At 51.5% G+C, this 14074-nt stretch overlaps 1 protein-coding gene across 1 annotated transcript in view; it reads right to left on the bottom strand.

Moving 5' to 3' along the window:
- Positions 1 to 3245: 3245 nt before the first annotated feature.
- LOC134383324 (zinc finger protein 182-like) overlaps positions 3246 to 14074 on the bottom strand; it is a 33318-nt gene continuing 22489 nt past the window's right edge. The window contains exons 3-6 of the mRNA XM_063104232.1: positions 6244 to 7005; positions 4836 to 4927; positions 4355 to 4459; positions 3246 to 3371 (exon numbers count right to left, since the gene is read on the bottom strand). Coding sequence (XP_062960302.1) covers positions 3246 to 3371; positions 4355 to 4459; positions 4836 to 4927; positions 6244 to 7005 — 1085 coding nt within the window. The remainder of the gene's footprint in view (positions 3372 to 4354; positions 4460 to 4835; positions 4928 to 6243; positions 7006 to 14074) is intronic.

Below are 14074 nucleotides of genomic sequence, written 5' to 3'. Positions count from 1 at the left end.
TATCAGCTAAACACTTCTCAGAGGTTCCTCAGCTAGAGCAGAAGAAAGCCAGGGACCCAGTAGGACCCAGAGGAGCACTGGACACTTCCTGCTGCCTGGTCCCTGCTGAGAGCTGACTGCATCTGGACACCTTGAGGTCGGAGGCTCCAGGCTGGGCGTTCAGACACTTACGCCTCCTCTTGTCTGCCCCAGCACTGCACGCTAAGGCTTCCTTTAGCTCTTCCCCTAGGTATGTAGCCCCTTCACTCTGCACCTGCCTGGCACCGACCCTGGCACCATACGCAGATCCTGCATCCCAGATGGCCTCCCTCCACGGCTCAGCCCCAATTTCACGACACATGGAGAATCACACACACATGTGTTTCTGCAAACAAGGGTGCATATCAGACACACACGAATCCACTACATCGGCCTTGCCAGGCTATGTATTAACACAAAGACACATTTGACCTGGGTTTCCCCACCTGGGCCTGGAAACCCTGAATGGAGAGCTCCCACCCCCACGCCGCGTGGTCTCCTGTAGACTGATTTAATTTATCACTGGCCGAAGTTGAGTAATTTTATCGTGAAATGCAGTTCAGGGTGATAGATGAGGGAGTGGGGCGGGTGACCACCTCGCTGCCTTCCCGCTTTGAGAGAGAGGCTGGAGGAGGCGCCCGCCTGTCTATAAAGAGAGGAGCCCCAGGCAGGGTGGGTGGCAGTCCAGGGTGGGAGTGGGGCAGCGGGGGCAGAGGACATTGGCAAGTCTTGTCCATGCCAGGCCCCGTGAGGTGCATGAGGCAGGGCCCAGGCAGGGGAGGAGACATGGCCGTCCCCCACAACCCTGTCCAGGGTGAGGTCCAGAGGGTCCTACATGGAGGGAGGACAGGGGACAAGCGGGTGCGCTGCTCCGGTGGATGTCCACACAGAAGAAAAGTGGAGGCACTTTCCTCTAAAACGGCCACAGTCTTTTCTGGGAGTCTTAACCCCATCTTTTACTTGCAGTCAAATTCTCTACGAATTGATACCCTTCTAAACAGCACACCTCGCAGCACCCGCATGAGCAGACCTGCCCTTTCCGAAACAGCAGGGGGACTGTCAGCCACGTGTGTTTGGAGCCCGGGCCTCCTCCAGGAGCTGCAGCTGGAGAACCTGCCTGTGCAGCTGCAGTGGGCACGGGTGGGGCCTGGCCCGCCCACCACCTCCAAGGTCCCAGCCACAGCCTGGGGGGTGGGTGCAGGAGGGTGCTGTAAGGCACCGGGTGCCCAGGGAGCATGGCCACCCCACCTGTTCATGGCATGTGAGGTTCCTGAGGTCTGGGGGCTGATCATCTAGACCCATCCCCCAAAGCCCCCCAGGAGAGGGAAATGTCCCAGGACCCTCAGGTTTAGTCGGCCAACCCCAGCTCCCCGCCCCCTCCCCCCAGGAAGGACCTCCCACCCACGGCTCCATGTGACCACGAAGGTTATTCCCGGGCTGGACATCAGGACAGACAGATTCAGCCCTGCGGGAGACTTGGGGCCCTGCCGCCTCCCCCGCCGCCGCGACACCGCCGGAGCACGCTGACAGCCGCTGTCACCGCGGTTGATGAGCCCGAGAGAGACAGGGACAGGCCCGCCGCCCCCGGGCGGGAGACGGGGGGGGGCGCTGGCGCGGGAGCGGGTCTGTCCCCAGGCAGCCGGGCCGCGTGTCCCCGGAGGCCGCCGGCGGCAGCGGAGGCGCCAGGCGCGTCCGGGAAGTCTGGGCGGCCGCCCGCCCGCAGCTGCCCCAGGGTCCCGCGCCAGCCCAGGCCGCGACTCGCCGGCGCCCCCTCCCCGCCCCCGCCGCGCGCGGGGGGACACCTCGGCCTGGGCCTGGCCCGCGGAGCTTGGGGTGTCCCCAGGACCTGCTCACACCCCCAGGCAGAGACCCTCGTGGCAGCCCCAGCCAGAGGCGCCGGTGTGGGGGAGGGGAGCTGCAGGCATCTGGGGCCTCTGACCCTGTCCTTGGTCGTCGCCTTCCGCTGGGTCACTGAGGAGACCGCCCGTGCCCCAAGCCCTGCCCCACGCCCCGTTCTCTGCAGCCGGGCACCGTCCTGTCCTGCCTCCCAGTGTCATGGGGGGCATAACAATCATGACGCACCAAAGACAGTGACCACTGCCATAGTGTCATCAGCGTGCTGGGCCCTGCGGGGGGCCGTTCACACGAACGCAGAGCTCCGATCACGGCGTCGCCCCAGACACGGGGTGTCCGAGAGGTGGGGGACCCGGCCACAGTCCTGACCAGAGAGGCCAGGGAGGGTCCCGCTGTGCTCCAGGGCCAAGGCCCCCGCCCTCCTCCCCCGCCCTCCCCTCCCCCTCCCCTCCCTCCTCCCTCCTCTCCCTCTTCCTCCTCGTCCCCACCCTCCTCCCCTCCTACCTCCTATCTTTAGCTGCTTCCTCCCCTGCGCACAACCTCACCACAACTCAACGCACAAACCTCTTGTAGGTAGGTCTCCCTTTCCTTCAAACCTCACCTTACCTCTCTTCCCCTTTTCAGCAAAACTTCTGAAGCATTGTTTGTGGAGGACTCACTGCCTGTCTTGCTCTGGAACATTCCCACTCCAGCTGCTGCCCCTGCCAGCCAGAAAATTGCTTTGACCTGCCCAGGACCGCCCCTCCTTGTGCCCCACTCCCCCCCAGCGTGGGCCCCTCGCTGTCCTGCACCCCCTCCTGTCCCTCTCTCTGCTCTACACCTGCCACCAGGTAGCTTTATTTTATTATTATTATTATTTTTTTTTTATTTTTTTTAAAAGATGACCGGTAAGGGGATCTTAACCCTTGACTTGGTGTTGGCAGCACCACGCTCAGCCAGTGAGCGAACCGGCCATCCGTATATGGGATCCGAACCCGGGGCCTTGGTGTTATCAGCACCGCACTCTCCCGAGTGAGCCACGGGCTGGCCCCAGGTAGCTTTAACTACACTGGACAACCAGTTTCTGCTGAGCCTCAGCTACATGCCAGGCTCTGCTGGGTGCGGGGAGGTGTCTACTGCCTGGAGCTGGCACTCTAGTAGGGGTGGGGCAGAGCACAGGCAAATCGGCTGATTGATAAACAAGAAATAACTCTGGATGTGTCTGGACAGTTGACATCTGAGCTGAGTCCTGGCTAGAGGGAGACGAGGGTAGAAGGAGAGGCCTGGGAAGTCCGAAGGCAGGACAGAGCTTGGTGACGGGGGCAGGGACTCTGGGTGACGTCTCACTGGGGGCCGTGTGTGTCTGCACTCCTGCTGCTGGTCAGGATGGAGTGTCATGCATGGTTCTTAGCACCAGGGAAAGAGAGTTGGTTCCCCAAGCAGATCATGCTGGGGGGTTGAGGTGGCACATAGGAAGGTGACACGGGATTCCCAGGGCTCCTGATGAGGGTCTGCGGGAGCTGTGGAGGTGGAGGTGGAGGTGGTGCAGGGGGAAGAAACAAGCCTTTCAATGACCAGAGGATGACAAAGTCTTGGACTTACCTGAGACCTAGGTGAAAACCTCAGATGGGGGAACGAGGTGCACAGGTCCCAAGGGTTGTCAGTGGTAGCCTCCTCACTGTGGGGTGCACATAACCTGTCTCCCCAAGACTTCGGGCAGGGCATCCAGGCGCAGTGTGGGTGCAATGAGTGTGTTTAGCAGGGAGATGGCAGCAGACCAGGGGTGCTGGCTGTTCTGTTTGTGGCTGAGAGGACAGATGTCAGCACAGATGCACCTGCAGGTGTGGCAGAGATGCCAGATGACCTGAAGTGTCTTCCTGCAGCACCCAGAGGGTCTGCTCAGACTGTCTTCCTGGCCCCTGTGCATTCTATGATGGCTGGGGTGGACAGGGGAGGGGTGGCTAAGTTTCCAGTGCCTTCCCAGTCCGGTGCCTTCCACCCTGGAGGCCATCCTAGCTGGGAGGAGATGGCTGTCACAGTCATGGCTGAGAGCTGCCAGGCAGCTGCTGGTCTAGGGACCCCTCACAATTTTGCTGAGCAAGAAAGGACTGAGGATGGCAGGCATACGAAGGCATCTCTGGATGCATACAAAAAGTGCCCAGCTCCTGCAGTAGGAGCACGGCAGAGTCAAGCACCAATGGAGGAGACAGGGATCCCAGAGACTGAAACTCAAAGATGGTTAAACACATAACCGAGGCAAGCCAGCTGTGCCGAGGTCAGGGCCCTGCCTAGGGAAGCCTGAGACCCTGATGTGTGCTGTGGGGACATCTGGGCAGACATTTCCGACTGTTTCTGACTCCCTGGACTCTACTGAAACTTCTGAGCCTGAGGAAATGGCCCTGCCTCCCTCTGATCCAGGAGACACACAAGGCTACTGTGGCCCCTCGGGGCTGCCCCCGCCCTGTCCCTCCTGGCCAGGAGACCTATAAAAAGGTGAACTTACTGCTGACATGCTGAGCTGCTGCAGGGCATGGCTAATACTGGTGAGAGTGGGGTTAGGAGGGGGAGCCTCTACCCCAGGAAGATGGCACTGGACCACACTCTGGACCTGGTGAGAATCAGGTGTAGCAAGAGGCAAAGGGTGGGAGACACACTTGTGAGCGGCTCTTCCTGCAGGTTTGACCAGGAGGTCAGAGAGAGAACCAGAGTGGAGAACAAAGCTGTGGTCAGAGAAAGCTGAGTCCTGCCCCCCAGTTGGGGAGAGACGAGTGTGTGAAAAGGCCAAGGGTCTGCTTTAGAGGCAGGCGTGGAAGACCCAGGAGGAGTTTCCCAAAGGAGCAAGGTCAGCCTTAGACAGAACCCCCTACCCCTACCCCCCAGTATTAGGCCAAGGGCATAAGTGCCTGGCTCAGGACAGGGGCCTGGAGGGACTGGGTCAAGGCTGGTGAAGGAGGAGGGAGGACAGGGGCCAGAGGGGGTCCTACCGAGAGTTCACTGAGATGGAAGGGCAGGCGCAGAGGTCGCTGCTCAGTGACTGAAGTCACAATGTGGATTGTGGCAGGGGGCCATGGGTCTCCTGTGGGGGCGGATGAAGCGCAGCAGACCAGAGACCCGCAGTCGGCAGAGGATGGAGAAACTGGACGAGGCAGGTCGGGTGCAGGAAGGTGTGGACAGGGAAGGGGACCTGCAGGTGGAGTGTGGGGGGAACCATGTGCCACCTCCCAGAGGACGCTGACCTGTGTGTGGAGGACCATGGGGCTGGGGTTTCCTGGCGTGGTGGGTACTGCGGCGGGCTTGGTTCATTTATCTATTTATTTAATGAAGTGAAATTCACATAACGTAAAGTGAACCGGGTTAAAGTGACATTGTATTCTCAATGTCGTGCAGCCCTAACCTCCACCTAGTTACAAACATTTTTGTCATCCCGAAAGGAAACCCATACCCGTTAAACAGTCACCTCCTAGCCCCCCTCCCTCGAGCCCTGGCAACTACTAATCTATTCTGTGTCTATGGGTTTGCTTTTTCTGGACATTTTCATAAATGGAATCACACACTGCGTGCCCTTGTGTGTCTGGCTTCTTTCACTGAGCGTCAGGTCTTCCAGGTTCATTCCCCTCACAGCTGAATAACACGCCGTGGGGGCCGTTTGTGAGTCGGTGGGCATTTGGGTTGTTTCCACTCTGCGGCTGTTGTGAATAGTGCTGCTGTGAACGTTTGTGTACATATATTTCTTTGAGTACCGGTTTGAAATTCTTCGGGGTATGTGCCTAGGAGTGTCACTTCTGGGTCATGTGATAATCCTGTTTAAGTTTTTAGGAACCACCAAGCTCTTTCCCGCAGCAGCTGCACCGTCTGACATCCCACCAGCCGTGCACGGGGGTCCCAACTTCTCCACAACTGTGCCAACACTTATTTTTCTTTTAAAATCACAGCCATTTCAGTGGATGAGGAGTGGAACCTCGTTGTTTATTTTGTATTTGTTTCTCTCGTTGGACAGCCCAGCGATGAGAGGGGACAGTCTCAGAGAGGCCTGGGCACCTTGCTGGCACCGTGCAGCGTCGTGCTGCTGAGTGAGCGGGTGAAAGGATTTTCCGATTCCGAAGCCCAGCTCTTCCTGTGCTCCCTGCTCTCCTACAAAGCTGGGTGTTGGGAACGAGGCTGGTCCCCAGATGAGAGCAAACGGCCAGGCCTGCCAAGCTGCACCCTGTGCCACAAAGTCCCACACGGGCTCACCCAGATATGGGGGGATCTGGGGCAGATGACAGAACAGAATCTCTCCTTCCTGGAGGCTCCAGAAAAGACACCCAGAACTCTGGGAAGCTGGCCACTGTGCGGTGCTTGTCTTTCTGTACAAACCTGTTTTCTTCGCACGCCCTTAGTTCCCACACGCACCTTTGGGATCTGCCAGCTTTTCCGCAGGGCGGTGCCGACCCAGGGAAGGGGCTGAGCGGCGTTCCAGGGGCAGCAGCGCCCCCTGGTGGCGGCGACCGCGGGCCCTAGGGACAGCAAGCGAGAGCATCTGGGGCAGGACAGGGATGCCGGGTGAGTGGGACAGGGAAGACCCCCCGTGCGGGCAGCACCACGGGCCCGGTGCCCAAGCCTCGGGCCCTGTTTCCCGAGGCTCTCTTAAGGGGTGAGCAGGAGGAAGGACTTGATACTGGTGGGCAGGGGTGTCGGGTGACCCGGGGACAGCCTTGGGGTTCCGCGGCGCCCTCCGTTCTCCAAGGGACTGGGGCCTGAGACCCGGTAGGCGAGGCTCGGAGGGGAGGAGGGACTCGCCTCGCGTCGCAAAATCCCAAGACCAGGACCCCGGGACCCGGGTCACACCGTCCTCCGTGTCGCCCGAAGCCCCGGATCCCCCGGCCGCCCTGACCGGGCCAGGCGTTCTCATCGCTCCGCCTCGACGCGGTGGCGTGGCCTCGCAGTGACAGAGGGGACACAGGCTGCAGCGCGCAGCCCAGCCCGGGCTCTCCTGGGCCCGCCCTTGGGCCCGGCTCGGCCCGCGCGCCCTCTGGCGGCCGGTTCCGTCCTCGCAGGTGGGACGCTCCGGGGTCCCGCCTCGGACTCCCGCCTCGGACTCCGGCTCAGTCCGCGTCCCCGCAGCCCCGGCCCAGCGTTTGTCTTGAGGACGAAGCCACGTGCTAGAACGTGCAGCTGGACGACGAGAGTGACCCGGCCTCCGATGACTGTGAGCTGCTCACAGCCCGGACTCCCTGCCTCTGGGCATCGTCTACACGAAAGAGAAACCGATTTTCCCGGTTGAGCCTCCTGTCTTTTTCTGGGCGGAGGGGAGCTGGTTCTGTTAAACGCAGCTGAACCTGATCCTAATTGAAACACGTTAGTTATGTGTGGGAGATTTAATATTAGGAAATCTTTTCATGTAATTAACCACACTGCCAGATAAAAGACAATTTAATGCCCATAGATGACTTAGAAATATTATTAAGTTAGGAATAGAAATTAGTTCCTTTAACTTGGTAAGGAGTATTTCCAAAATTCAAATACCATACTTAATGGCAAAACAGCAGAAATATTCCTTTAAATTAAGAAAATGACAAGGTCGTTCATCACTTTTATTGAACAGTGTAAGGTGGTTCTAGGCAATGTGTGGAAACAAAAGTTGTAAAGAATTAAGGGTGGGCAGAAACCAAACTTCCATTGTTTTTTTTTTTTGTTTTTTTTTTGTTTTTTTAAAAGATGACCGGTAAGGGGATCTTAACCCTTGATTGGTGTTGGCAGCACCACGCTCAGCCAGTGAGTGAACCGGCCATCCGTATATGGGATCCGAACCCGTGGCCTTGGTGTTATCAGCACCGCACTCTCCCGAGTGAGCCACAGGCCGGCCCCAAACTTCCATTGTTTGGAGATGTGATTGTCTACTTCAGAAACCGAAAATAAACTACAGACAAATATTTAGAATTGCTAACAGAGTAGCAAGTGTACCGGCCATATGACAAATTTTCAACAATCAACTGTGTTCTGCTTCTGGCTAGAAAACTGAGAACACAAACCCAAATGAAGGAAATCCTAGAAAGTAAGGAATGCTTTACATATACAAGAAAAGAATTGCTGCGGCTCTTATTCTTGAAAGAGGAGACAGTCAACCTAAAGAGAAACAAGAAGAGCCAATAAACTTCACTGTTGCGTGTGGACTGGTGTAACATATGAGGATCCCAAGAAGCCGCTGCCACAGAGGAATTTCCAGCCAGCTCTATCACCGGTCGTTATGGAGCCCTTGGGGACAGGACAGATGTGATGTCATCAGAGTAAGTTACAAAAACCTGCTGAGATGCCCAGGCCTTCCCCTAAGTGCAAGGCAGCTACCCCCTGAAGGCAGGAGGTGAACGGGGCTATGCTTCGGAGAAATCAGAAGACATCTGCATTTTTAGGCTGAGGAAGGTGTAGAGAACTGGGGGAACACACTCTCCCTCCTCTGCGCCACCACCCACATATTACCATATGCAAGGCAGTAGTTGCTATCACAACAGATGGGAGAAGGGTCAGAACTGAGACAAACCCTCCAAGGCATTCTTTGCAGAGGGCTGGGGTACTGTCCTCAGAAGACCCAGAGGCTGGGCAGCAGGCCTGAAACAGCTTCAGGGGCTCAGAAATCTGGAAAGCAAAGTGACCTTCCCAGCAAAACCAGAAAGCAGGCAGTCAAGCTATAAAGCAGAGAGATTTCACACAGTTCTGAAAACTGGCAGCTTGGTTGTGAGCACAAGCAGATCATTTTATTCTCAGATCCCAGACCCTGCTGATTCTTCCCTCAAAATATTTGAAGGTAGTGGTGAACTAAATCAATTGGACACAACTTAAATACAGGTCAGATTGATTCATCGATTCAGCCTCCCCCCACCCCACCCCCTAACCACCTAGCAGACAACATTAGAAAATATGTACCTTTTTCTGGAAGTAAACAAATATTTGAAGCAAAGAAAATGATCAGGAGTAAAGAGGGATTTTATATAATGAGAAGGGTCATCCCACCAAAAAAACAATCCTAAATGTGCATGCACTTAACAGCAAAGATTCAGAAACATGAAGCAGAACTGAGAGCTGAAAGGAAAGTAGATACTCCACCATTTCAGGTGGACACTTCAACATTTATTTCTCAGTAATAGGCAGAACTTGTAGACCAAAAATCAGCAAAGCTATGGCAATGAATAATACCGTCAATGAACTGGATCTAACAGATGTTCCTAGAACCCTTCACCCAAGAACTGCCAGAGTACATTCTTTTCAATCGCATATGAAGCATTAACCAATATAGGCCATGCTCTGGGTCATGAAATAAACTTTACAGATTTTCAAAGAATTGAATTCATGCAAATTTCTTTTGAAAAAAAGAACAAAGAACCACATAGAATTAAAAAAGTAAATATATATACCACGCAGTGAAATAACTAGGGGTGGTGTGGGGATAAGAAAAGCTCTTCATGACGGTAGAATTCCAACTGAGAATGTACAAAAAATGGTAAAATTAGAAAATCACGATTTGGCAACCATTATAAGAATTGTTTCAGGCAGGAATTATCAATCCCAAGTAAAGTCCCAGTGGATACATTTTTGTGAAAATTGATGAGATGATTCTACATGGTTTTGTTTGTTTGTTTGTTTGTTTTTGGTGGCTGGCCAGTATGGGGATCCAAATCCTTGAACTTGGTGTTATAACACTGCACTCTAACCAACTGAGCTAACTGGCCAGCCCTGGTTCTAAAATTTATGTGGGCAATAGGCCAAAAATAGCCAAGACAAAGAGGAAGAAAATTGAACGGTATCCACTGAATATCAAGACTTATTCCATGATTAAAATAGTATGGTTTTGTGCAAAGACAGATAAACAGACCAATGGAATAGGTCAGAGAATCCAGAAATACACCCAGCCATATACAATGTTCTGATTTAAGACCAAAAGTGCAACAGCAATGCTGTGGTGAAGACACTTTTTTGAATTAATGGTCTAGGTCAATTGGATATCCATATGGAAAAAAAAAATATGGACACCCCATACCTCACGCCATATGTTAGCATTGTTTCCAGATGAATGGTACACCTAAACATGAAGGGAAAACCATAGAGCTTCTAGAAGAAAACATGGGAGAAATTTTCATAACATTGGGGAAGGCAATGATTTATTAAATAGAGTACAATAGCATCAACCATAAAAGAAAATACAATAAATCAGTTTTCATTAAAATAAAGAAGCTTTTTTTTTTTTTTTTTCCCCCAAAAGACATCTTTCCTCTAGGTTGAGACACTAAAAAGAAAACCAAAAATCTTTAAGAAAATGACTAGATGAGTTACTGTTTGGGAAAAATATTTTCATTATAAAAATATGACAAAGAACTTAGAATTTATACATCTATAAATATAAATGTATAAATTTATATTTGGTGCTACAAATCAGTAAGAAAAAGTGAGACAACACGATTTAAAAAGGACAAAGGCTGGGAAGAAGCACTTCACAGAGAAGGGGAAACGGAAGGACAATATGCGTATGAACACGTGCTCCCCCTCACCAGCGCTAGAGAATGCAAATAAAAACCACAGTACTGTGCCATGCACATGCCCCAGAATGCGTGAAATGAAGACTGACAGCTCCAGGTATTAGCAAGTATGGGGAGGAACCGCAACTCTCACACGCCGATGGAGGAAGTGTAAATCTGTAAGCTACGCTGGAAAATTGTTTGGCAGTTTCTTCTAAAACTAAACATATACCCACACTATAATTCAGCATTTTCACTCCTAGGCATATACCCAGGAGAAATGAGTGCGAGTGTAGATGCAGGCCTTTATAAGACCTCAGATCCATCACTTCAATTACGAATTTGTCTCTTCTCTTTGTGATCCCATGACAAAAAGGTAGACACACATTTGTTACATATTTGAATTAACCGTAAGAGGAGAATGTGTTAAATTCTCCTAGGACATGAAGACTTGCTGGTACCAAAATCTGAAACACCACGTCCATTGGTCACAAAGATGATGTAGTGGAAAGTTTTTCTCTACCAACCTGGAAATAATAACTTTCAGCATTTGGTGGTGGAAACAATCACCTATTGCTAAAGCACAAATCAATAAGGTTTTCTCTGGACTCGTTAAAATACTGTAGCTCCACACAGCTTTCAGAAGGCCATACTCGTTGCATGGATAAAACCTGAACTACGTGGAGGGTAGGACTGACGGCAGATCCTTACCTAACTCTCCACAGATTTCTCTCAGCCAGTGCATGCGGGCAGGTGTGCAGCAAGCTCTTCAAAGCTACATTTTCTGGCAAATATTCCACTGCTCATTTGCACTTTAACCTGCTCAATCTTAATTCAGTTCTTCTAAATCTCACCAACAACCTAAATAATCATCAAATCCAATGACTATTCTCATGTCTTTGTTTTACTTAAAACTTGTCATATTTGAAACATCTGTCCATGATCTTCTGGAAATTCTTCTGTATAAGTTTCTTTTTTTTTTGTCTTTTTCGTGACCGGCACTCAGCCAGTGAGTGCACCGGCCATTCCTATATAGGATCCGAACCCGTGGCGGGAGCGTCGCAGTGCTCCCAGCGCTGCACTCTCCCAAGTGCGCCATGGGCTCAGCCCCTGTGTAAGTTTCTTGATTTCTTCTCTGCTTACTTTTTTTTTAACTTGGAGTTTTTAAATTATTATTTTTACATTCAAAGAAATTGTTGCAGAGCAGTGGAGGGGCAGGTGGGGGCAGGGCTGCCCCACAGCCATCTCCTACGCTGGCCTGGTTGCAGAAGGTGGGGGTGTGTGGCTGAGGCCCATGGGCTCCCCCGACTCCAGCTTGGGAGCCCAGGGGGTTTCTGTGGCAGTGCAGTCATCACTAGGCTGGATACGGACATTGTGGGGGACATGGCTGAGGCCCCTGGGCTCCCCTCACCCCAGCTCAGGAGCCCATGGGGCTTCTGGCTCTCTTAGGTTTTATAGGTATTCTTTGGTGGTGTTAGGCTAACCCTAACATCAGAACTTTGTCTCTGGTCCATGGTTTTTTTGTGTTTCCTTTCAGTTCTGTGTTGGATCGTTAGCTGCCCCCACCCTTAAACTCTGCACTGGAACTAATTTCTTGTCCTTCGCTTACTTCTAAAATGGGGGAACTTCCTGTGGGCACCAGCAGCTGAGCCTTGTGGTTGAGCTAAATTGCTGCTTTACTGCTGATTCCCTGGGGGAAGCCTTTTCACGAAACTCAGGATTTTACTATTGACCTTGTAAGTACTTCTGGGTCTTGTGAGGTCAGGTACACCTGGGTTGTGTGGAAAATCTGGTCTGGGCCTGAGTGTTTTTATTACTGAACTCAGGTCTGGCTGCCTGCCCCCTTGACAAGAAAAAGGACTCAGAAGTCAAATGGTTGGTGTTAGAAAAGCAGGTGTATTCAGCTGAAGGAGGCGGCAGGTTGTCCCATCTCAAAGACTTAGATTTACTGAGAGGTTTTTAAAGGAGGGGTTGTGGGAAAGGAAGGGGGGAGGTGAAAAGCAGGAGAGCAGGAGACGTGGGCTGCGAGAGGTCCATGTCTATGGGTCAGGTACATGGTCTCACCAAGGCTGCTGGTTTCTGTTCTCATTTTCGCTGTTATCTCAGGACCCTGCAAGATTTTGATTTGCTCTGAAGTAGAAGCAACTTTTCTGCAAAGTCTTTTGAGTAGTTTTGCTTTTCAGGGCTCTGGTTGACTTGGCTGGTGTTCATGGTCAGCTTCCAGTCGTTTGGCCTTGGTCACTTCTCAAAACTCTACAAGTCTCAAAGAGAGAACTGTTCGCTCTGCAAAGTACTGATTAGCTTCTCAGCCTTGTTTTCCTATTTAGCGAACGAGATAAGAAAGTCCGGGGATGAGAAGCAAGAGTGGAGAGAAAAAAATGTCCTTTTAAAAATCCCCCTCCTCCCCCCGCAGCCCAGGAGGTTCCAACCCGGTTTCAGTCCTGCTGACTCCAACAAGCCCATAGATGACACTATGGCTCACTCCTGGTGTGGGACATCCTGTGAGTTTGGACAAATGTATAATGTCACGTATCCACCATTGCAGCATCACACAGAGTAGCTTGACTGCCCTGAAAATCCTGAGCCCTGCCTATTCACCCTTCACCCCGGCCCCTTACAGCCACCGATCTTTATACTGTCTCCAGTTTCCCTTTTCATAGGAGGCCATATAGTTGGAATCATACAATATGTTGCCTTTTTCAGATTGGCTTCTTTCACTTAATAACATGCATTTACTTTTCCTCCGTGTCTTTTTACGGACTGAGAGTGCATTTCTTTTTAGTGCAGAAAAATATGCCATTGTCCCTATGTACCGCAGTTTAACCATTCACCTACTGAAGAACGTTTCGGTTGCTTCCAAATTTTGGCAATTTTGTATCAAGCTGCTATAAACATCAGTGTGTGAGTTTTGTGTGGACATAAGTTTTCAGCAAGCGTGATAATATGACAACAGTATATTTAGTTTTGTAAGAAACTGCCAAATTGTCTTCCAAAGTGGCTGCAGCCTTCTGGTGTTTTGCTATGGCAGCCCTAACAAATGAATACACTCTACCTCCTGGCGTTACTTTTTTTATTGGTTACTCTATGGGGTTACTGTATGAATCTCTAGTTTACCGCAATATATTTATAGTGGTATTGTATCACTTCGCATGAAAAATAGGGCTTTCAATAGTATGGATCTTGTATTAGTCCATTTCTGCTGCTTGTAACAAAATAACTGGAACTGGGTGATTTATAAGAAAATGAAATTTATTGCTTCCAGTTACAGAGGCTGGGAAGTCCACAGTCCAGGGAACACATCTGGTGGGTCTTCTATGGTGGTGGCTTTACACCAATGCAGGGTCTCACATGGCAGAAAATGGTGGAGATGAGAGAGCAAGAGAGACACGAACCGCCTTGTTCACTCTCCTCTTCAAGCTCTCGAAGCCACGCCCGTGACCACTGCTTATAATCCATTCACGACAGCTCGGCCTGCAGTCACCTCTTCAAGTCCCCACCTTTCAATGACCATAAAAGGATCTCCCACCCTCGACAGGTACAGTGGGGATCAAGCCTCTTGAGGTTAGGGGGGGCGTCCAATCTACAGTAGATCCCTTTATAACCCCTACGCTTTGTGCTATTTTTTACGTGCATTTACATGTTAAACCTATATATCAGTTCCCCATATATTGTAATTTTTGCTTTAAATAACCATGTCCATTTTAAGGAAATTAAGAGAAAAAAGTGCATAGAGTTCT

Source organism: Cynocephalus volans, chromosome 8, assembly GCF_027409185.1.
Source record: "Cynocephalus volans isolate mCynVol1 chromosome 8, mCynVol1.pri, whole genome shotgun sequence".
Lineage (NCBI taxonomy): Eukaryota > Metazoa > Chordata > Mammalia > Dermoptera > Cynocephalidae > Cynocephalus > Cynocephalus volans.
This window is presented reverse-complemented; position numbering and strand designations above follow the sequence as displayed.